The sequence below is a fragment of the Oculina patagonica genome, chromosome 14 (genome assembly GCF_052425735.1).
Source record: "Oculina patagonica isolate OP01 chromosome 14, crgOcupat, whole genome shotgun sequence".
In the NCBI taxonomy this organism is placed as follows: domain Eukaryota; kingdom Metazoa; phylum Cnidaria; class Anthozoa; order Scleractinia; family Oculinidae; genus Oculina; species Oculina patagonica.
The window spans coordinates 19095584-19119387 of record NC_135771.1 but is presented as its reverse complement, the minus strand read 5'-3'; the positions used below and the strand labels follow the sequence as shown (position 1 = coordinate 19119387).

The 23804-nt window shown below is 38.7% G+C and overlaps 3 protein-coding genes across 4 annotated transcripts in view; all 3 read left to right on the top strand.

The window, feature by feature from the left end:
• Window positions 1-23804, top strand: part of LOC144638728 (uncharacterized) — a 61797-nt gene that overhangs the window by 22491 nt on the left and 15502 nt on the right. The window contains exons 1-5 of one of the 2 annotated variants that reach the window (XM_078497961.1): window positions 12593-12672; window positions 14219-15187; window positions 16321-16557; window positions 17245-18333; window positions 19913-20047. The exons of the other annotated variant lie outside the window; for it this stretch is intronic. Of the exons in view, the coding sequence (XP_078354087.1) occupies window positions 14317-15187; window positions 16321-16557; window positions 17245-18333; window positions 19913-20047 (2332 nt within the window). The 5' untranslated portion in view covers window positions 12593-12672; window positions 14219-14316. Of the gene's footprint in view, window positions 1-12592; window positions 12673-14218; window positions 15188-16320; window positions 16558-17244; window positions 18334-19912; window positions 20048-23804 lie in introns of those variants that run through there. 2 annotated transcript variants of the gene reach the window in all.
• On the top strand, window positions 507-5392 carry LOC144638767 (uncharacterized). Its single transcript, XM_078498026.1, has 5 exons — window positions 507-587; window positions 2786-2934; window positions 3610-3888; window positions 4005-4140; window positions 5203-5392. Exons 3-5 carry the CDS (start codon window positions 3614-3616, stop codon window positions 5353-5355), a joined length of 564 nt encoding a protein of 187 aa, XP_078354152.1. The 5' UTR covers window positions 507-587; window positions 2786-2934; window positions 3610-3613; the 3' UTR covers window positions 5356-5392.
• On the top strand, window positions 7641-12716 carry LOC144639016 (uncharacterized). The gene is made up of 5 exons (XM_078498281.1): window positions 7641-8882; window positions 10407-10475; window positions 11142-11210; window positions 11873-11941; window positions 12604-12716. The coding sequence occupies exons 1-5, from the start codon at window positions 7685-7687 to the stop codon at window positions 12714-12716; spliced, it is 1518 nt and encodes a 505-aa protein (XP_078354407.1). The 5' UTR covers window positions 7641-7684.

The following is a 23804-nucleotide window of genomic DNA, read 5'->3' as shown; positions in this document are numbered from 1 at the left end:
ATCCCGCGCGATTACAAAGGTGATTTTACTCAAGTGGTCTTTCTCGCTTGATTTCAAAGCGATTTTATTTAAGTAACTATAGATGCAAAGAAAAAACGAGCGACTTGGGGCAAGTCTATTTATCAAAGTGACTACACAAAGCCCGCCATTCACATGTTTCAACGCCATCACAGTTTCGTAATCTTCAACCAGTTTTATTTACTAGTTCCCAGTGCTTTCTCTTCATAAGTCACATTTCTCTCTACCCAGGGGGGCACCCAGAGGTATTTGGGAAGGACTTCCAGGGTTTCTCAAGAGATAGCCAGAGTATCAGGCTCTTCTTTTAAAGGGGACGTGAAATGAAATAAAAGGAATATTAGAATAAATAAATAAAAAATGTTTGAGACAGGCCTTCCTCCCTTCTCTTCCCATAGGTCTGATAAGGTTTATGTAAGGGAGTAGCCCCTCCCCCAGAGGAATCCCGTGATGCGATCTGGTGATTCTTCTGAACCACCATATTCCACGCATGGCTTGTAAATTATCACAGACGGTTTGCAAAACCTACTGTGCGTGTTTTTGGCTTCGTGTGTGCTGCTTTTTCTCCAAAGGTTAGTGAATATAACTCAGAGTTAACATTCTTTCTTCTATGGTTCAATCGAATGTTTTGCACCTCTACAAAGGCTAGACCTCCTGTCGAAACTTGCTTTTATTGTAGCTCCGGCTAAGCCCGTTCTCCCGGAGTCGTTTCGCCGTTTCGTTTCGGCTCATGGATTAAAGAACGAGGAATACACCAGTTTTGGTGGCGAGTTGGTTGGTGGCGAGATTCCCTGGTGGCGAGGTGACCGGATACCGTTTCGCACGGACTACGAGTCGATTTGCACGGACAAAAAGTCGATTCATTCGAACTAAGGGTCTATTCGCCCGGACTAAAATTTGGATCCCCCGTGTTCGTTTTTCTAACGCGAATTAACAAATAAGCTTAAACCCAAATCACAAATAAGTATTTGAGCCTCTTTTTGCTTGTTTGTTTGTTTGTCTTGTTTATTTTTTCGTTATATCTCTTTCTATTTTTTTGTCGTTCGCTTATTTCTAGCCTACCTATTATCATGTAGCATTGTACAAGTAACGTAGCCTTATTGCGTATGAGTAGTGTATACACTGTGTATAGCATCAGTGTGTAATCGTAGCTTTAGTCTGTTAAACCATAAGTTTCGTAAATATTGTAAGCATAGTTAATGTTTGTACAAAGTATTACATTGTAAGGAGTATAAACATTGTAATGCAAGTAACATAAGTACTGTATTGTAAGTATTTTGTTGTAAATAGTTTAGGTGTCGTGTTGTAAGTGGCGTAAGTATTGTATTGTACTGTAAGCAGAATAAGCTTTGTATAGTAAGTAATTAGTGAACGTCTGGCTTTGTAAGAACAGTTTTGTGTATGTGTTGCAATAATAATAATAATAAAAAAGTAATTGGCGTGTCACGCGTCTCCTTTCCTGATCTTTCCTCGAATATTCGATCATACTTTTCATACTTAGCGAGTCTCGTGTTCCAGTCGTACACTTGAGAACATGCGATGTTCCTGACTACTAGCATTGGGAAACCAAAAGGAATATTTTATTTATCATGCTTATGCTTATGCTTTCTCAAATACTTTGAGTAATTTGGGGGTATTTAATTTGAATTCGGAAATACAGGTCGCATTCAAATAGGATATTCCAGGCCTTTTTCGAGTTAGCCACATCACAGAGGGCGCATAGATCTGAGAGCGAAGAATGTTTGCGAAATGATCAATGCAAACTTCAATCGTGAAAATTTCAAAAGGATACAACTTCTGTAGGCACACGGTGGCTGTTCTAGAAAACCTGCATCCAGTTTTAATAAAATGGCACTTTAAACTGATCAAGCTACCGTTTCCTTTTACCGTGAATTACTTTTGTATTTTGATCGAACTAAGTGCCTTAAAACTGACCGTATGACAGTGTTAACAAAGAGCGAACCTATTTTTTGAATCCTTTTTCAAAGAAACGCATGGATCATGAATCCTAAAAATCCAGATTTAAATATGATCTGATGTATCCACTCAGAGTGTGGATTCTTCAGATAATTGATCCAAGATTAATCCATTTTTAGATCTAGGTGAAGAAACGCAAATCCTTTTTTGGATACAAGAATCTGGATTTGGATTTTCCCAAAGAAACGCACCCTAAGCTTATGTTGAGACACTGAACATATGTGAACAAGTATTAAAGTACAGATCTAATTATTAGTTACCGACAGTCTAACAAGTTTATACGTGTAACTGGGCGTTTAATGTTTGAGCACCTCTTTCAGTTCTTTGACTACAGAAAGGCACGGCGCCGCACAGTAAACATTGGTCGATCCAGACCTTCAGGTTCGTGGGGGGCCCGATCATCCAGACTCCAAGAATAAGAGAGGGACCGAAAATAATTTTTTCTCAGCCCTACAGGCCTTGGTTTGGCCTGAAAATAAGTTGGGGGCCCAGCCCCCCTGAGCCCTCCCCTAGATCTGCCACTGGTGTCACTGGTAAAAAGATCTTTAGAAAAGCAGTCACTTGTGAAACACACAAGTCGTGTTTGGGTGAGTCACGGAGCTTGTGCGTGTGCTAAATTCCTTCATCACGTCATCTCTTGCTTTAATAAACCAGAAGCCTGGCCGGATAAATTCCTGCTTATGCATGCAAATATTTATTTTGTTCCGAATGTTGAATATAATAAACGTGCAGTATGAAATCTTGATAGCCAATCAGAGTATACTAATGTAAGATACTCTTGTACATTTGACAGTTCCCACAGTACCATGACCTTGAAGACTCCAACTGCAATAGCCATATAGTTAGCATACTGGAAATTTCATCATTCTCAAGATTAATTTTTGTTGGCCAACTTAAACAAACATTTTATGTGCCACTAAAACAGCTGTATGCTAAGCTAAGGTAAGAGTTCAAGTAGTTTCAAAACTGATATGAACAGTGATCATACAATGCAACTGCCCAGAGGAAGTTAGGGGAGGAGGAAGAAGGGAAGGGGGAAGTAGGGATGGCGCAGTGGTGAGAGCACTTGCCTCCCACCGATGTGGCCTGGGTTCGATTCCAACCTGGTGCCGTACATGTATGTGGGTTGAGTTTGTTGTTGGTTCTCGCCTTGCTCCGAGGATTTATCTCCGGGTTCTCCGGTTTTCCTTCCTCCTGAAAAACCAACATTTCCAAATTCCAATTAGACCTGGATAGAGGACTGCATGAAAACCAGCTAGAGCTGATGTGGCTTCCTCACTAAATATATAGCAAATTATTTATTTATTTTACAAAGCACACATAAATGACCACCTTGGGAATTTGAAAAAGTGGCTGTAACTTTAAAAGAACTGCGGTGGTCTTTAATGAGAATGGGGTCTCCTTAGTGACCACGGGCTGAATCAATTCTCCAGCCATAAGTCATCTTGAGATCTTTATCAACCAACATTATTAGGCATTGTTATATATACATGTAGCTGGATTTTTTACCTAACAGCAACCTTCAGTAGACGTATAACCTAAACCCTTTAGCTTGGGCAAACAATTGTTGTTAGCAGTTAAAGTAAACTGTCTTACAATAAAATTTTTGTGTTTCAGTATCATGAGCCAGTTAATGGAACAGCCATCTGGTGCGGCAGTTAAAGTCAAGAGATCTCAAGATGATTTTTATTCCAAAACTGTCATATTGCTTAAGAAGAATGACTGTCAAAGGAGTAAAGACAAAGTATATATTCCAAACACTATTGAAATGGCAAGAATCAAAAAGCCGAATACTGGACAGTATAAAACAAAGGTCCAGTTTTCCAAAGAAATGTCAGAAGAGATGGTGAAGCAGAAACTCCAGGATACTTTTTCCAACTTTAACTTAAATGGAAGGTAAGAAAATTTCCATATGGGGAGAGGGAACATACAATGAACCAGCATTGACAGATCCTATAAATTTTCAGAACAGTAGCAATACTGTTAATTATTTTGTATGTTCTTCTATGTAGGTTTTCTTGTGCAGCTATAAGTCAGGACAGGGTCACCTTTCAGTTTTATGGAACTCCACGTATCTGGGATGGAAAGACAATTAAAGAAAGGTTAAAAGGCAATTCAGTCCTCTATATTGTTATGGAGGATGATCAGGTTTGTCTGAAATGTTCCCATCTAATGTGCTTATGCGACATGTTTTACGTTTTTCACACTGATTTTTTTTTTCATTCATGATTTCTTCTGGAAACCAGTACAGCAATTAATACTGGTAAATATTTTTTGATGTCTAAGCCTCTTTCTAGTCTTCTGCATTTGTAAACCGCATAAAACTAATTCTAAATGGTTTACAGATCTTTACAGAAAATTTATTTTATCACCAGTTCATGATCGCTTGTGTGAAACATTGTCTGACACCCCAACTCTGATGACAAATACCATGCAACGTTTGAAACCTAATTTGAACACATCTTTTTTTAGATGTTTCAATTTCTTGCCTTCTCTTTAAATCAGGCGGCTGTGATCAAAAACTAATTTTTGATTCGAACATTGATCGGCACTTCTTTTTTTGATAATTAGATGAATGCATTCTTGAAATTGACTAACAGATTCAAATTTCAAATAATCAATTCATTAATTTACTCTACGGGGGGTATGCTTCTTCAATGTAATTTCAGTATTTTGGTGATTCATTTCCTCTAACCCAAAACGAATGTTTCTCAAAAAAAATCTGCCATCATAAATATAAGGAATGAAACAATAAAGCCTTGAATATTAGTGATATTTGTCGCATAGTCTAGACATAAAAACTTTAAGGGTATTACCTTTCTGCAAATTTTTGTACCAATTCAGTGGTTTGTTTCGGAGATAAAGCCTTTAACTGTCACAAAAGGGATAATTTTACAGCATTTTTTAATTTTCAAATGTACAAAACTGGCAAACATACGAATTCATATGCAAAACACCAGCAGTGATTTAAAAATCTACAGATTTCACACATCTGGACACAAATGATCCCTTACTGCTTATTAATATGTGCTTTTTATATACTGGCTGGTTGGTTCTATTCCTGTAAAATATTTTTATTGTCTGGTGTATGTTGAGGATCTTACTGCAGTCCTCAGTTAAGTTTCAGGTGTTTTGCCCAGTTACTGGATTAACACAAATAGGATTAAGGCAGTGAAGTAAATCAGTAAATTTCTTTCGCTTTCATTTTAGGAAATCGCCGATCCCAGCATGGCCTCCATATTAAAATTCCAGGTGGGAGCAGAAAAGAGGACATTGACAGTTACCCTGTTAAATAGTGAATGGAGATCATCCACCAATTTTTTTTATTTCTTATTTTCTATTAGTACTGGTAAAGATTTTTAAAAACTTTGCAAATTTCTACTGACCGTGGACCCCCGAGGGGGGGGGGGTACTTCCATAAATTTCGGATAGGGGTGTGCTGCAAAGGTTCTTAAACCGTTACCCTATTTAAGGATAAAGAAAGCGAAAATTGATACCCTTTTTAAGGCCGAAAACCGAAAAATGACACCCTATTCAAGGAGAGGAGAAGCGTTCCGTGACGACCCAAGTAACGGCCAACCGCGCACGGCAAAACACAAATCTTTATAAAATCGCTTTACTAATACTTGAATGGTTAGTTCAGTTTTAAGATCCCTTTTTATTTTTCATTTAGCTGGGCGTTTATTTTAGCTGATAGAATTTAGGTACCCTATCTAAGAATCACATCAGGAACACAATGCCAAAAGGAGCAAAAATGATACCCTATTTAAAGACCAAGAGCCTCAAAAACCATACCCTATCCTGCGGCACATACCTATATAGCCCATATATGGGAGTGCCCCCCCGGGCCGTTGACGGACCGCTGTTCCCAGACACAAGCGCAAGCAAAGAAATTTAAACATTGTCACGTAGCAATTTCGCTCAATAGCCGCTGTAATGTAAAAGAAAATATGAGTGATAAAATTCAATGCTTTCTTTGGCTTCAAAAAGGCGAGTATTCATTAAGAGTTTAGCTTACTACAGGGTATTGAACTTGGTTGTTCTTCAAAAAGTTGATCATCTCATTCGGCAGAATTAACACGTACCGGGTAACCGTTATTTTCTCTATTCAGTCTATTTTGAGTGTGACTCCTTCATTCCTGACTGGTGACGAGATAGAATTCCAATCAAACTTCACCTTACAGGTAAGTCTCGTTTAATGGTTAAATTTTCTTTGCCAAAGGTGTACGGGCACTTTTGGACCTGGGGGGGGGGGGGGGAGGACCTTATTACGCGAAAAAAAAATGAAATGTATTGAAAGCCGAATAAAAAGGCATATATAATGAATAACAAAATCGTGCATTGAAATAGTTGTGTACAAACCTTGCTTGCTTGCTTAAAGAAATTTATACAGTTAAAAAAATGTTGTGTTGCCTATTTAAAGATGTCAATGCACTGTATCCTTTTTTTCAGAAATATTTTGTTTTTCCACTCTAGTTCAGCAAAAATTTAAGTATTTTGGGGGAGCCAATTTACATCATTTTTTCCCCACTTGAAAGTTATACAAAAGGGAATGAAACATTCAGGGGTAAATATATTTTCCTGTGAAAGGAATAGAATGACGTAAAGTATATGAAATAATTAATATATGTGAACTACGGATATGAGAAATAAAGTGAAAAAATGATCCTCGCAGTGAATTGCAATTAAAGAAATTCCAAAGCAAGAAACCAGCACTCAAGACAAACTTTGTTCAGTTTCCTTTAATTTAATGCTATTCTTAGTTATTTGCTGTCATGCAAACTTTTATTCGAGCTCAAATATAAATTCTATAGACGATTCAAGACATCTCAGTTTCGTGCAGTTCTCGCTTAAGAATAGAGACCTTTGTTTTTATTTACAAAGTACGAAAGACTAAGGCTAAAAATAGACGGTAAGCGTTTTGAGAGCTCAATTGATTTTCTGTTCAATGCATTATTCAGTGAGCTTTGCCCAGCATTTATGCTAAATATGTACAGATTGTACCCTGAAATTATTTTCATCATAACTCTTCTATTGCTTCTTATAGATATCCAAACGCCAAAAATTTTGTTAAGGAAAAATTGTGCTCTCTTTTTTTGTTCTCAAGATTTGTTTCTGCAACAAGTTCAGTTTTGTTTATTGTTGGGGCCGTCCCTGTTTTATCTCTCCCCACCCCCTAATGCTCAGCCATTTCTCCCGCCAGTAAGCAGGGTTACCGGCTTAATATGAGTTTAATCAAAGGATAATTAATCGAGGGTTAAATTTGCTTTCAGGAACACCCTGTTATTCCTGGATTAGTTCTCCTTGGAATAAAAAAAATATTTAATTGCAGAATAATCGCTAATCATGACTTATTACAATCAGCTTTTCAAGAGCCTGGCCCAGGTTAACAAGTCAGCTGAGATACCCTGGTAGTATTATCATTCATCTTCTGAGTGCATCACACATCTTTTTTCGTCTTCTTGCTGCTTATTAATATGTGCTTTATATACTGGCTGGTTGGTTCTATTGCTATAAAATATTTTTATTGTCTGGTGTATGTTGAGGATGTTACTGCAGTCCTCAGTTAAGTTTCAGGTGTTTTGCCCAGTTACTGGATAAACACAAATAGGATTATGGCAGTGAAGAACTTATGTGGCACAAAAACAGTAAATTTCTTTTGCTTTCATTTTAGGAAATCGCCGATCCCATCATGGAATCTATATTAGACTTGCCGGAATGCCCGGTGAGAGCAGAAAAGAGGACATTGGGAGTTACCCTGTTAAGTAGTGAATGGAGATCATCAACCAAAGGAGATGTGTCATCCATCAACAGGGAACTAGCAATACAGTTGGCTAAACACCCTAATGTACAAGTTAGTGTCTTTCTCCCTCAATGCAGTGAAGAGGATAAGAACAATGCTGCTAGTCACAAGGTTCAGCTCATTGAAGCAGAGAAAATGCCTGGTGTGGGTCCAGTTGATTGGCTGGTCAATGTACCAGAAAACCATGTCATGGACTGTATTATAGGACATGGAGTGCATCTTGGTCGACAAATACTAATCATAAAAAGACATCGTCATCATTGTACTAAGTGGATTCAGGTTGTTCACACTGCTCCTGAAGAACTTGGAATGTTTAAAGGCATTTTCAAATTTGAGCCAATGCAACAAATAGAGATAGAACTCTGTGAGTTGGCTGATCAAGTTGTGGCAGTTGGACCCAAGCTGGCAGATGCTTACAAGCGTTATCTTCGCTCTGTAAAAAAGCACCAAGATGTTCTAGACATCACCCCAAGCATTTTCACTGAATTCTTGGAGATAAAACAATCCACTGAGGAAAGAAAAACATTTTGTGTTTTAGTAATCGGGAGTGGCGACACTGGAGATTTTTATCCGAAAGGATATGATCTTGCTGCTCACGCAATTGCTGAGTTGGAAGACAAATCCTACCAATTCAGGTTTGTTTGTGCATCAACGGGAAAGGAAAGTAAAACAGCAAAAAAGTTACTTCAGCATGGTATTGCCCGTAATCAACTTATTGTTCCAAGCTTTAATGAAAGCAGGGAAGTACTAGCCAGATTATTCTGTGAGGTGGATCTGGCTATAATGCCATCAAGGACTGAGGGCTTTGGTTTGACAGCACTTGAAGCCTTATCTGCTGGTCTTCCTGTACTTGTGAATAGTAACTCAGGATTTGGAGAAGCTCTAAAGGAAGTGCCTTTTGGCTCAAACTGTGTAGTGGATTCTGAAGATCCTAGAGACTGGGCCAAAGCAATCAGTCTTGTCCGTCAGAAAAAAAGGGAAGTGCGGCTTGGAGAGTCACAGCTCCTTCGTGAAAAGTATTTGGAGAAGTACAGCTGGCAGGAACCTTGCAACATCCTTGTGGAAAAAATGCAGGATCTTGTGATTGGTAAACTTTTCTATTTATTAAAGGGACTGTGTCACGGATTTTAGTCAAATTTAGGCATGGAAAATGACCATCAAATAACCGCTTAAAACAGTGAAGGAACATTTAATTAACACAGCAAATACAAAAGAAGGTACGGATGGCCAAAGTGACGAAGATTGAAACGGATTGCGATATGGGTTTTTAAAATACGTACTGTTGGGCTGAACAGTTTTTAAAGTTAATCTCGTTTGCTTGTAACTTTAAATTATAATACCCAGAAAGAAAGAAATTGGTTGCAATGAAGCTATGGTTTCGTCATTTTAACCCAGAGAAGTATTTTTTTTTTCAAAAGTAAGTTTCATAGCGAGTTTTTGGCAAATCCTAATAAAATAAACTTTACTGTCTTTACTCAGCCGTGACACAGTCCTTTTAAGTAGCTTTCTTTTTTTCACAATTATTGCAATAATAATGAAAGCGAGTTCATTTTGTACATACAACTACATTTTACATGTACATAATTACCGCTTGCCAATCATTCAGTAAAATAGTCCTGTAACAGTTCGGTAAGAATGGATGGCTCAGTTTTCTAACACAAGTTTATAACATTAATTTGAGGGTCCTGAAGAGGGTGAGGGGGAGATATAAATCTCATTCCCCAGCCAAAATTATGCCCAAATCCCATTTCCTTGCTTATTGTGTTCTCAATTTTCCAAATTACAGTCCCAGTTCTATTGTTTATTTGTTTGTGATCCCCAGCCCTAGTGACCCCAATCCCATTTTCCCAGTGAAAATTTGCTCAAATCCCAGTTCCCATCTTACCCCTTCAGGTCCCTCGTATTTGTATATCACTGTAATACATACTAGTTATGCAACGCTTTCGAGTGGTATACTATGGAATATCCCACGAGTCACTTGTATTTTCTCGATATACACACGAGCCTTTAGGCGAGTGTGTATACGAAGAAAATACAAGTGACAAGTGGGATATTCCATAGTATACCACGAGAAAGTGTTGTGTAACTATTTTATACCATGCCATAGAAAATACGCTCACTAAATTTCATCGAGAATAAGATCGCAGCGCACGATGGGAAGGTTGGGTTGAATACCGTCGAATATACAACGGCTTTCCTGTATTCTGATTGGCTGTATTTTCTATGGCATGGTATAAAATGTTGTATTTACACACTCGAGTTAGTTTTGTAAGGCAGAAGAAGGGTAGCTGAAAAAGCTGTTTAGGTTTTAACATTCATTGGAATCCCGATTTTTCGAACCTGCAATGGAAACGGAATTGGTTTAAAAAATCGGGTAGTTCAGAAAAATTGCAGGTAAACACCATACATTGTATGGTTCAAGTTCACCATGAGGTTAAAAAAATTGAGGGTTCAAGAAATCACGATTCCACTGTTGTCATAAAAAGGACAGTTTTGATTGTTTTTCTTATGAAGTAGCTAATGTCAAAAGCTGTCCTTAACAAGATTCGGTAATGTACACCAAAATTACTTGCAAGTTGTAGAGTAATTAATTGTCATTTTCTTCTGGTAGGTGTATCAGAAAGCAGACTACTTCAAGAACGACTTATAGAAGCATCGACTGATCATGATCGTCATGAAGGTAAATTTGTCAATAAACAGTACTTGACAGTTACAGTTGAGTAAAGTTTAACGTGCAAGATCATCCGGTTTTTTTTTCAGCTCTTGTTTCACACCAGATGATATTTCAAAACCGAATACTCTCGCACGCTAAGTGGAGTGATGACGTTAGAAAAGCTTTTTCTAAAGGGGAAGGATTTGATAAATTGTTTAAACACATGTGTAGACGTATCAAACATAATGATCTTGTCACATGGCTGAGCCCATACTATCCCCCTTTATGTTGTCGCTACATAATGCCCAATACTTGGAATGTCATAATTAAAGATCATAAATGCATATTATTTTAAATATTCAACATTGTCTTACCAGCGACTTTCATTCGCATGACTTCAAGAAAATAAGGGAAATACCTTGACAGTTTTTGAGAAATTTCTCTCACCTTTTTGTCACATTTGAGCATGACGTTTGTTTGGTTCAAATAGCGTTTGTTTGCTTTAATGTTACTCCTATCAAGTATTTTTTTTAACGCGCGTTTTGATAGTTGGAAGCGTCATAAAAAGGACAGTTTTGATTGTTTTTCTTATGAAGTGGCTAATGTCAAAAGCTGTCCTTAACAAGATTTGGTAATGTACACCAAAATTACTTGCAAGTTGTAGAGTAATTAATTGTCATTTTCTTCTGGTAGGTGTATCAGAAAGCAGACTACTTCAAGAACGACTTATAGAAGCATCGACTGATCATGATCGTCATGAAGGTAAATTTGTCAATAAACAGTACTTGACAGTTACAGTTGAGTAAAGTTTAACATGCAAGATCATCCGTTTTTTTTCAGCTCTTGTTTCACACCAGATGATATTTCAAAACCGAATACTCTCGCACGCTAAGTGGAGTGATGACGTTAGAAAAGCTTTTTCTAAAGGGGAAGGATTTGATAAATTGTTTAAATACATGTGTAGACATAGCAAACATAATGATCTTGTCACATGGCTGAGCCCATACTATCCCCCTTTATGTTGTCGCTACATAATGCCCAATACTTGGAATGTCATAATTAAAGATCATAAATGCATGTTATTTTAAATATTCAACATTGTCTTACCAGCGACTTTCATTCGCATGACTTCAAGAAAATAAGGGAAATACCTTGGCAATTTTTGAGAAATTTCTCTCACCTTTGTCACATTTGAGCATGACGTTTATTTGGTTCAAATAGCGTTTGTTTGCTTTAATGTTACTCCTATCAAGTATTTTTTTTAACGCGCGTTTTGATAGTTGGAAGCGTCATAAAAAGGACAGTTTTGATTGTTTTTCTTATGAAGTGGCTAATGTCAAAAGCTGTCCTTAACAAGATTCGGTAATGTACACCAAAATTACTTGCAAGTTGTAGAGTAATTAATTGTCATTTTCTTCTGGTAGGTGTATCAGAAAGCAGACTACTTCAAGAACGACTTATAGAAGCATCGACTGATCATGATCGTCATGAAGGTAAATTTGTCAATAAACAGTACTTGACAGTTACAGTTGAGTAAAGTTTAACATGCAAGATCATCCGTTTTTTTTCAGCTCTTGTTTCACACCAGATGATATTTCAAAACCGAATACTCTCGCACGCTAAGTGGAGTGATGACGTTAGAAAAGCTTTTTCTAAAGGGGAAGGATTTGATAAATTGTTTAAATACATGTGTAGACGTAGCAAACATAATGATCTTGTCACATGGCTGAGCCCATACTATCCCCCTTTATGTTGTCGCTACATAATGCCCAATACTTGGAATGTCATAATTAAAGATCATAAATGCATGTTATTTTAAATATTCAACATTGTCTTACCAGTGACTTTCATTCGCATGACTTCAAGAAAATAAGGGAAATACCTTGGCAATTTTTGAGAAATTTCTCTCACCTTTGTCACATTTGAGCATGACGTTTATTTGGTTCAAATAGCGTTTGTTTGCTTTAATGTTACTCCTATCAAGTATTTTTTTTAACGCGCGTTTTGATAGTTGGAAGCGTCATAAAAAGGACAGTTTTGATTGTTTTTCTTATGAAGTGGCTAATGTCAAAAGCTGTCCTTAACAAGATTCGGTAATGTACACCAAAATTACTTGCAAGTTGTAGAGTAATTAATTGTCATTTTCTTCTGGTAGGTGTATCAGAAAGCAGACTACTTCAAGAACGACTTATAGAAGCATCGACTGATCATGATCGTCATGAAGGTAAATTTGTCAATAAACAGTACTTGACAGTTACAGTTGAGTAAAGTTTAACATGCAAGATCATCCGTTTTTTTTCAGCTCTTGTTTCACACCAGATGATATTTCAAAACCGAATACTCTCGCACGCTAAGTGGAGTGATGACGTTAGAAAAGCTTTTTCTAAAGGGGAAGGATTTGATAAATTGTTTAAATACATGTGTAGACATAGCAAACATAATGATCTTGTCACATGGCTGAGCCCATACTATCCCCCTTTATGTTGTCGCTACATAATGCCCAATACTTGGAATGTCATAATTAAAGATCATAAATGCATGTTATTTTAAATATTCAACATTGTCTTACCAGCGACTTTCATTCGCATGACTTCAAGAAAATAAGGGAAATACCTTGGCAATTTTTGAGAAATTTCTCTCACCTTTGTCACATTTGAGCATGACGTTTATTTGGTTCAAATAGCGTTTGTTTGCTTTAATGTTACTCCTATCAAGTATTTTTTTTAACGCGCGTTTTGATAGTTGGAAGCGTTTGGCTTTGCTTTTAGATTTCTTTTTTAGCCCTGCCCCACTTGGTATCCTGTTTGCATGCTAGCTGAGCACGTTAATAAAATCATGCAAAAAACTGCAAAAGTACATGACCGTATAGTTGGACTTGTTGATAGGATCCAAATGCACCAAACCAGTGAAACGTTTGAAACGCTTTTTTAAAAACGTTTCAAATGTTTTTTGGAAAGTTTTAAGCCCCTAATCACCATAAACCAAATGCACGATAGGCATGATGCAGAGATATGTGAACGGAAATTTCCAAGTGATGTCTACCACCTCTGGCCTACGAATCTAAACATGTAACGCTGAATTTGTGATTGCCATTCTTTAATTTTCAAGAAGGGCAAAGTGAAAACCAAATAATAAAGAAGGACAAGTAATGTGCATTTCAGAAAGATAAGAACTATCGGGATATCATATAGTTATCCACATTCCACTAATGTAATTTTTCCAGTGCGTCACCTCCTAATTCCGTGGCCCATGGGAACGATATAAATGGCGATATCGTTTACAACCCGTTTATAATTTTCCCACGGTTGGTGTTTCATTCTGAACACAGAAAAGTAGCTCTTCAAGACAAGCGCTGTCTCGTAATTGTTGACACAGGCCCATTGTCATGTAGAGATGTGATCATGTCTGTCTACTGAATTCGATAGAACTCATCAAATATATAATTTCACTTTGTATCACTCTTTGCTAACTTTCCAGGAGTATATTGCTTATTTGCTTCGTGGTTTTCAGAGCGACTTCTTGTTAACTTGATCTCTGTTTGCGTAACATTTATTCCTGTAGCTAGTTCCCAGTCCCATTCGGTTCTATTGATCGGTCAATCAAACGCAACAGAAAATAGTACAGATCTCGCCAACCGCAACATTAAGCGATTGTTATCGCTTAAAAATAAGGAATGCACGTTATCTGTGAATACATAGCTTACAACAAAAGCCTCAGTGAAAGTTGTTTTTTTTATAGTAGCACAATGAATGTGTTATGTTTCTTTTTAGAACTGCGGGAAGGTGGAATAGAAAGCACAGTAACAACATTATGGGGAAACAAGGGTAGCTTCACACCTGGGTTTGGAATCGTGGATTATTACGGCGGAATGGTGATTGCAGAGGATGTTCACCTTACTTGCCCTTCTTGTGCCATAGGTCAATCGGAAGATCCTGTTGCTATCAAAATAACTTTGGAGAAGCCTTCCACACATTGTGATATGATAGTCAAAACTGGACTCCAAAATGATGTTAAGTTCATCGCACCCATCATCAACTTGCAACCAAACCATCAAGTGTTCGAAAAACCTGTTACACTGACAACCAGGTTAACGATTGACAAAGATTCTTCCTGCAACGATGTTCTAGTTTTGCATGGCTTTCAAACTAAAGATGGAAAGATAGTTTGGGAAGATGTCACTCATAAGTCAAAAATTGATGTAGAAAATGGAACACTTGATGTTGAAATCGACCGATTTTCTAGAATAGCAGTACTGCTGAAATCAGCGTTTATATTAGCCAAAGACATATTAACTAGACTGAACCTTTCAGGATTCAATTATACGTTGTCAGTGCTTTTTAAAGACAACCACCCACATACACCCTTCGGTGAACTTGCCTTAATATTCATGAGCCATGACGTCTACCATGAGAAGTGTTACAGGGAACATCCTTCTTCTGTTTTGATGCAGCTCAAAGGCAACGGTTTTACAGAAATGTGTTCCATAGATAGACCTGAGAGCAATCGCATCTACAACGGTGAAAAACTGAAAGTTTCTCTCCTCCTTGGGCCGGACTACAAGCTAACTGACAGACAGCTAGAAAGCACTGATTGCATTGTTGAATCTGCAATTTGGTGGAGCACTGGGCACATCATTTTAATGTCCCTGGAAGGTAGTGAGGGTGCCAGAATCCTGTGCGGAAAGATACGTGTTGAAGGCCAGCATGAAAATATCCTGGAAAACACCTTCTGCGAATTGGGTGAGAAAAATAATTTGTTTTAGTATTAAGAGTATAAATCTTGCAGAAAGAGATATACTACTACTTCTATAACTACCACTTCCACTAGCACCACCACTACCAGCATCACCACCACTGCCACTACCACTTCCACTGCCACTTCCAATGCCATTACCACTACCACTACTACCACCACTACCACTACCACTACCATTACCACCGCCACCACCACTACCACTACCACTGCCACCACCACTACCACCGCCACCACCACTACCACTGGCACTACCACTACCACTGCCATTACCACTGCCACCACCACTACCACTGCCACTGCCACTAGGACTACCACTGCCACCACCACCATCACTGCCACTGCTACCACCACTACCACTGCCATTACCACTGCCACTGCCACTGCCATTACCACTGCCACCACCACTACCACTGCCACCACCACTACCACTGCCACCACCACTACCACTGCCATTACCACTGCCACCACCACTACCAATACCACCACCACTACCACTGCCATTACCACTGCCACCACCACTACCAATACCACCACCACTACCACTGCCATTACCACTGCCACCACCACTACCAATACCACCACCACTACCACTGCCATTACCACTGCCACCACCACTACCACTACCACTGCCACTGCCACTGCCACTACCACTACCACTACCACTACCACTACCACTACCACTACCACTACCACTACCACTACCACTACCACTACCACTGCCACTAGGACTACCACTGCCACCACCACCACCACTGCCACTGCTACCACCACTACCACTGCCATTACCACTGCCATCACCACTACCACTGCCACTTCCACTGCTATTACCACTACCACTACCACTGCCATTACCACTGCCACCACCACTACCACTGGTACTACATGTACCACTACCACTGCCACTACCAATGCTACTACTGCTACTTCAGCCAATACAACTGCTACTGCTACTGCCATTGCCCCTACAACTACCACAGGGAATTCTAACCAATCAAACTTTCAAATCTCATTTATAAATTAAAGTATTTCTTTTCGAGGTTCTCGTAACACTCAGATATCAAGTTTAATTTCTGGATCTTAACCACCTGCTGAACTCATTTGGTTACTTGTACTGCAGATCGTTGTCGCTTTGTTAAGCAACTGCTAAAAGTAGAGGGTATGATTTTAAACACTTTGCCGGTTGCCCAAAAGCTTGAAGTGCCACAAGAGGCATTAACTGAAGTCATTAAATCATGGCAAAAAGATGAAGAACAACTGAAAATAATTCTCGAACACTGGTCAAACAGAGAGGATGACCGCGACATGGATGATCCCGCCGTGTTGAGAAACACTCTTCAGGAGCTAAGTCCAGAAGGTTAGTCTCTTATCCGGTTTTATCCTATCGCTAGACTATGACCTGATACTTAATCGAAGAGGCCATAGGCTGAGTGGGTTAAAATCAGACGATATTCCACATGATTAAAGAGGGAAACCATTTTATTATTCAATGAGTTGTCAACGAAACGCATGTGGTTATGCAGCGCTTTGCAAGACATTTGAAGAGTCTTGGCAAACGTCATTTATCACAGGATATCTGTTATGTATAACAAGATAACAAGTGCTTCCTGACCATATGTGGGCATCGTGACAACTTGTGGAATATTGTCTTATCTTTCAACAAAATCTTTGGGTACCCACTGCCATACGGATTTTCATTGACCACCCCTCATTTACAACATGTACATGTTTAACAAGATATGCGATATTAATCACTTCAATGAGAGCTGTTCATTACATTAGCTTATTTATACCAAGGTGAAAAGGATTTTGTGTTCAAGGCTGTAACTTTTTGTCAATTACGATAACTTATGAATTACACTTAGTAATACCCCGTTTCAAATGATGCACTGTATATCGATTTTCTCCTGCCAACTGCTCAGTTTTCTGCCAGATATCTGGTTTTTTGATTGACAGAGATTGTATTTCCATCTATAAATATGAATAAAATAATACTGTCGCCATGAACTGTTTATATACATTCACCATATTTTATGTTTTTTAGACTATGAAGTAGATGAAAGGGCGAAAATGCACATCAACCACTTGAGAGAACTAGCGTTGGAAATCCGTGGCTTGAATCATGAGGATCCTCATTTGATGGAATACTTCACCGATCAAATAAGAACTCTTTGCGATTTCATTTTGAAAGATTGTTGCATTGAGATGAATGCAGAAGTCTCTATAGGAAGCTACCCACGTTTTCTTTCCTTTCATCAACGAGTCACCGAAGATGTTGCCATGAAATTGGAAAAAATTTGCTCATCTTCAACGAGATCCATCAGTGAAGATTTTTTCTACATTCTTCCATTCCTCATTCAAGCCATCAAAGAAATCTTCCGTAAGGAAAAGCCTTCAGCTGTGCAAAATGGATTAAAAGGGCTGCCTAAAGAAATGGTTAGCCTACATGAGTGTAATGTTCGAGAGGCTTTTCAAAATAAAGACATCTTCAAGCTTATGTACGAAGTGTGCAGCGTTCTTAAGCATTTGTGTCTCAGCAATTGTAGCAAGCAATCAACCGAAGAGATTGATGTCTGGAGTGAAAGTCTGGGGATTTGGATCATGGCGGATTGCTTAAAGAGTTTCTTCCAGGGCCACCAAGATAGTAAATTGCACAAGAGGTTGCAACTTCTTTCACGATCCATAGGTAGAATCGCAGCAGATATCCGCAGTGTAAAGGAGATTGAACTGCGCTACTTCTACAATGTTTCACTTAATCTGATCAAGTTTGCAACATTTGATCCATCCAAACTCGTGAGGTTTGAAATAACTAACCCCAGTAACTGTCCAGTGACCTACTACAGCGAGCCTTTAAAGTACGACAGACCGCATGATACCTTTTCTCAGCAGTTCGAAATTAGAAAGGAGTCTGACGACGAGCTACGGCTAGAAGCAGTTGCATGTGTGTACCTCGATGGGGAAATTACAGAATCTCACCTAACGGTGCGTTGCTATGCAAAAGCAGGAAAAGCGGTGAGTCTACGGTTGCTGTACAAGTGGAAGTCGGAAGCAATTTCTGTGGAAAGCAAGAGTTTTGTAGCTATTGCTGATTCATCTGGTGGAGGCACTTGCAGATCAGACCTGCTAATGACAGGTAAGTAAAATGTCACTATGTCAAACACATTGCTGAGTAAACTTCTAACAACAAAATAGCAACAGCATTTTGAAGTGTGAATTTTAATGGATAACATAATCATTTGACGTTTCTAAGTAATTTTCTGCGTAGATTGTTCAATCCCTTTCCAGACTGTGTTTTTTACCTTTTGGGACCAGAGAGGAAGGGTGGTAGGCCTCCCCGTCTTCCTACCGTTTATCCTGTGGTCACCAAATTAACACAGAATGTTTTTGTCCACAGTAATCCTAAAATATATAAATTTTATTATGACGTATAACAAATGACATCATTTATCACAGCGACATGTCTAATAAGAATCTTGTTTCCCATTGAAATTTACTTGTAATTACCTAACAATGGCGTCGTTGTGATGTCTTTAATATTGAAATAGCTGCCATAATGGATTTGCCAATTCGAATTTCTTTAACTTTATTTATTTAATGAAATATTAAAATCAAAGTTAGTGGAAGAAGAATATTCCAAGATAGAGAAATATAACAGACACCAATGACTTGGTCACACATTAAGTTCGCCATTTTGGATTTTAGCAATTTGAAATGTTGCTTTATTATGACTTTTTAACTTAAAATCTTATTTGGATCAACATTGCCGTGGCTAGTTTCGAAGCGTTTTTTATTCCGTTCCCCCCCCCGGATATAAGCCCTCCCATTTATAAGCCCACCTAAAACCCCTTACGAAGTTGTATAAGCCCAGGACTTATCTTGACCGGAATTTTACAGTATAATGATAAACTGTTGCTAAATTAGGCGTACATACTAATAAAATCATGAAACAGAAGTAATGTCGATTAACAACCCCAAAAATCATAGCTGTCAAAAACCGGTTGTAAGGATACATCTAAATTGATGGTCACGTGGCACCAGCATCAAAGTGTTGGAAGTAAAATTCTAGTCAAATGCCGAATTTGGTGGTATTAATTTTGATCGTTTTTAAGTTACATATCTTTAAAGTTGGAGTGGTCCTTAAATGCACCGCCCCCCCAAACCCCCCCCCCCCCCCGTGACCCCGGTCTAACCAGGGTTAAGTGCTTATACATCGAAATCTGTTGTAGCAATATCAGCATTGTAATTTTTTGCTCCAGCATTCTTTATCTTGTATCAAGACCTGGCCTGCCAAATCCTCATCAGCCTACAGGTACTCACTAAAATGACAACAGTGAGGCTTATTCTTAAGGCCCGCTGTCCTCGTGTTGTGATACTGAGTAAAACTCTTTACACTGACAAGGTCTCTCCTCACTAGAGTGTTTCAAAATGGGACCAGAAAATATACGAGAGAAAGGCAGCCCCTGCTGGGAGGGTTGTCTAATATTCTCAAATGAGTCAAGTGGGTAACGACGAAGATTATAAATGTTGGCAGGTTGTTCACGACACGTCCTGTGACAAGACTCACCGGGACTCATTTCACTAGAGGAAAAATCGAGTTATAACGTTATGAAGGAAGTTAGAAATGCAGGTTTCTGGACATGGCGGGTTGTGAGCAAAACTTATTAACTTCATGTAATATTTTGCCGTTTCCTCTTACATTACCTCCCATACAGTTTCAAACACACCATTGGAGGCTGAACTAGCTGCCCTTTCCGTTGTAAACAGCCCAGCCGCTGAAAAAAGGAACTTTGGCATGAATCCTTCAGCACTGGTGCAGAGACACAACCAGAAACAATGTGTGCCCGTTGGTAAGGAATTGAAATGTTGTCTTTATCGAAAATTATCTTGCTAAAAAAGAGTAATGAGTAAAGCCCTTACAACACAATACGATTATGGTGCGGCGCGAGGCGCTGTTTCTAAACGAACCCCGTAACTATGGTCTAATAAACAGCCTTGCAAATCAAAATGTATGCCACTAAAGAATTAAAACCACACAGTAAATAATGCCTTCGCGAACCAACTAATTTAACGCTCTTTTGGTTGCGTAGCACTTAGAGATTAACAAGACAGATTGTGGTCGTAGTAAAATTAGTCATCGACCTAACTGTTAAGCTTAAAGCTAATTTTCTCAATAATAGCAGCTTTCAATATTCCTCCTTTTTAGTGCAGAATGCACTATTGTGATGGTTTGGTGGGTTGGCGTTTGCTAAACCCCTAAACCACTAAACCACTAAACCACTAAACCACTAAGCCACTAAACCGCTAACGCGGTGTAAACTTTTAATCACCAATTAATTAATTAATATCAATTAATTAATTATTTCTGTAAAGGGGGGAGGGGATGGAGAGCACCTGACCGTGTGCCCTTGGTAAATCGGGGGAGTCCATTACGATACTTACAATTGAAGAACTCAAGGTATATATTTGTTTCAGAAAGCACTATGCTCTCCTTGTGGTACAATTCTTTCTGGAAAAAATACTTTGTGCTAAACGCATGCGCAGATCAGTCTTCATCACGAACATTGCGTTTTTCTTCTGCAGAAGGATTCGTGTAGACTCCGTGGCCCCAAGTTAAAACCACAAATTAATTGAATTAGACAGTAAGGCGTCATAGCAGATCATGTGAAATATTTCTTGATATGGCAATGCTGTTTTCTTAGAAAAGGTGATCTAGCATCTCATAATTAATTGATAACCTGATAACATCTGTGTTATAATCAATGTCGCCTTCTTTGCAGAAAATAAATCACGTTACCATAAACATCATGTTACATCCGTTTTTGACAAAAACAAAAGTATGTTACATGTTTTTGACAAAAACAAAAGTATCTCGTTTGCTGTTTCAATAACAAACTGAAATTCAAGCTATCGAAAATTAAAATAACAGTGACGTGTTTAGAAATTTTGTATTAAAGCCTAACGTGGTGTGCTTTTCAATGCGGTTGAATTCCTGTAGAATCCGTGGCGTTAATTTAATTAGACTTAAAAGGCATCACAGCGATCTGCGAGAAAAAAACAACAATATCATGTTACATCCGTCACTTCCTTTCCTTTTATTTGTTCTCCATCGGTTGAACTAACCTCCGTTTTATTTTGTAAAACCTCTGCCGCTTTAGTGTTTGAACATGCTTTCGTGACGGTTCCGACATTTCTTGAAAGAAATCTTCACACTACGTGCTTCTCGGCTTCATGCTTGAGTGAGCGTGTGACGTGTTCACAGCGCTTTCGTAAATCGTAATTAGGTATGCAAAAACTTGCACCGGGATTTTCGGCGTGAACACCTGATAACCAGGAAACAAATATCCTAGCTGTACTGCGTTTTAAAAACCCTTTCGAAAAAGATGTTTTTTGATTAGATTTGTTCTTTAGTTTTGAGAATCGTCTTTCGTGCAGTTTAAACCGTAACTTAATTAAATTAAACAAATGTCATCGATGTCGCCGTAAAACAAACAAAAAACAAGAGTTTCATGTTACGGCATTTTCAAGGAAAACAAAAGTATTTTGTTACAAACGAACGAAAGTGTCGTGTTACGTTTGCAAAGATTAACGTAAGGAACACCTAGGAAAGAATACAAGTAGCCTGTGAACAGTTTTTCCGAAAGTAAAGTAAAGCAAATAAACACGAACATATATAAAACATCATACTTTCAATTGTTCCATATTGCATTCTGCACTTACCAAATCATCGAGATTTTTTTCTTATTACATGATTATGATTGTTATAAGTTTCGTTTTAGTTCAAGTTTATGCTTTTTCAATACTGCATGTATTTATAGTCATGCAAATAAAGCTTGTTGTTGTTGTTGGTGTTGTTGAAGCATCTTTAAAAAATAAACTCTCTACCTCGAAGTGAATTTCGTTCCAACTCTGCAATTTCGATTCCATTCCTCCATTCTTAGCTTGTCAGGGTCAAGTAAACAAGCAATTTTTTAGAATTAATCAGGGAAAGATTTGGCACGAAAATAAACATCAAATAAACACTTTGAAATGTTATTTTCGATTTTTTTCTGTGTTCCGTTCTGACAGAGAAACCCTAAATGAAGTTCCTTTTCAGGAAACGCCGTGAAACGCCGTTTGATTCACTAACTGTTATTCGTACTGATGCCAGACTAACCGAACGCCTGGAACAGGCTGTTCTCATGAAGATTTCAAAAAATCTCTTAACTAGGAAGACTGAAGACAGCCTATATATCTGCCAAATCAGTATATGATAGAGAAGGGGGAGGTTATGTGTGGGGCGGGGGGTGGGCAGGAGAAACTACTGGCTTTGCTAAACGTCACAAATTGTGGTAATTGTGTTCTGCGAGCAAACTCCGATTAACGTCGTTAAAAGCAACCTTGCGAGCAGGCGTTTTTCCCGCCGCGGGAAGAAAGAACTCCTGATCACAGGTTACGTTAAAACGCTGTCACCGGGCCCTGGGATCGAGAATGGCTGTCTACCCGGGTGCTGACCAGAAGGATCGCGGCCTCTGGGGACGAGAATGTATCGTTGCATAAAATCGATGCGTACGCAGAAGGCACGCCTCTTCGTTAAACTTATCAGCGGTTCTGCACAGTAACGAAAGTGGACTTCGTGTAGGAGATAGCAGAGTACAAGTCAGTAAAACTAGTGACCCGATTAAACCAAGCCTTAAGGTGGATTTCCACTGTCGCGTTTTTGCTGACGCACGATAACGTACGTAATGCATTATTTTTTCTGATCCACCCTTTTTGACATGTTGAAGTGGCCCATTGTTAGTGTTAGTGGCCCACCCCCAATTTTTCATAGCTCACCCCCTCTGTACTTTATGACAGGTCCCTTAGGTAAAACATTATTGGGATACGGGATATTTTGGGGAAAAATTTACTGGATGCGGGATACTTAGGCAAACAATTAATGGGATGCGGGATAGTCAGACTCCTCTCTAACGGGGCCTCTTTGCTAACGCGACCCATGACTGGTCAATTTTTAACAGTGATGGAGAGTTCTAAGCCCTGTGAATGTAACGAGTATAGGTTATATATGAAATGAACACTCCTTTGGTTGAAACTGACTAGTTTATTCCCACGAAACATTTTAGGAGCGTAGAGCAAGATCATGGAAGTACCAGAAATGGAGGGAGCCCCCTCTCCCCCCCCCCCCCTCATCCGAATTCCCTCACTTTCGTGTTGCTGTTCTCCTTTGGCCGCCCACTACTCCCTCCCCCACCACTGCAAAAAACCGTCAAAACGCCAGAATAATATCGGCTCGAAACTAAAACACTACTGAACAAAGTTAACCGTTAGTTAATCTTGATATTTTTTTATCAATGCAAACAAGAGAGTGAATCCGTCGTTTGCGCGAGCCTTCACCAAAATTATAATCTGAATCTTACGCACATGAGAATCTTTGTCCCACGCTATGTTTGTAGATACGCATTATTTTTATCTTGTAGCTTTTTATAAATATTCGACAAAACACTTGTTCCCAACATGATGTCACGTGTGTTTTCTCAAAATGCCCTCAAAAGCGTGAATCACAGATTGCGTTATTCATTTTCCTTAGAAATTGAAAGACAAGAATAGTTTTTAGGCTGATTTTAGCTT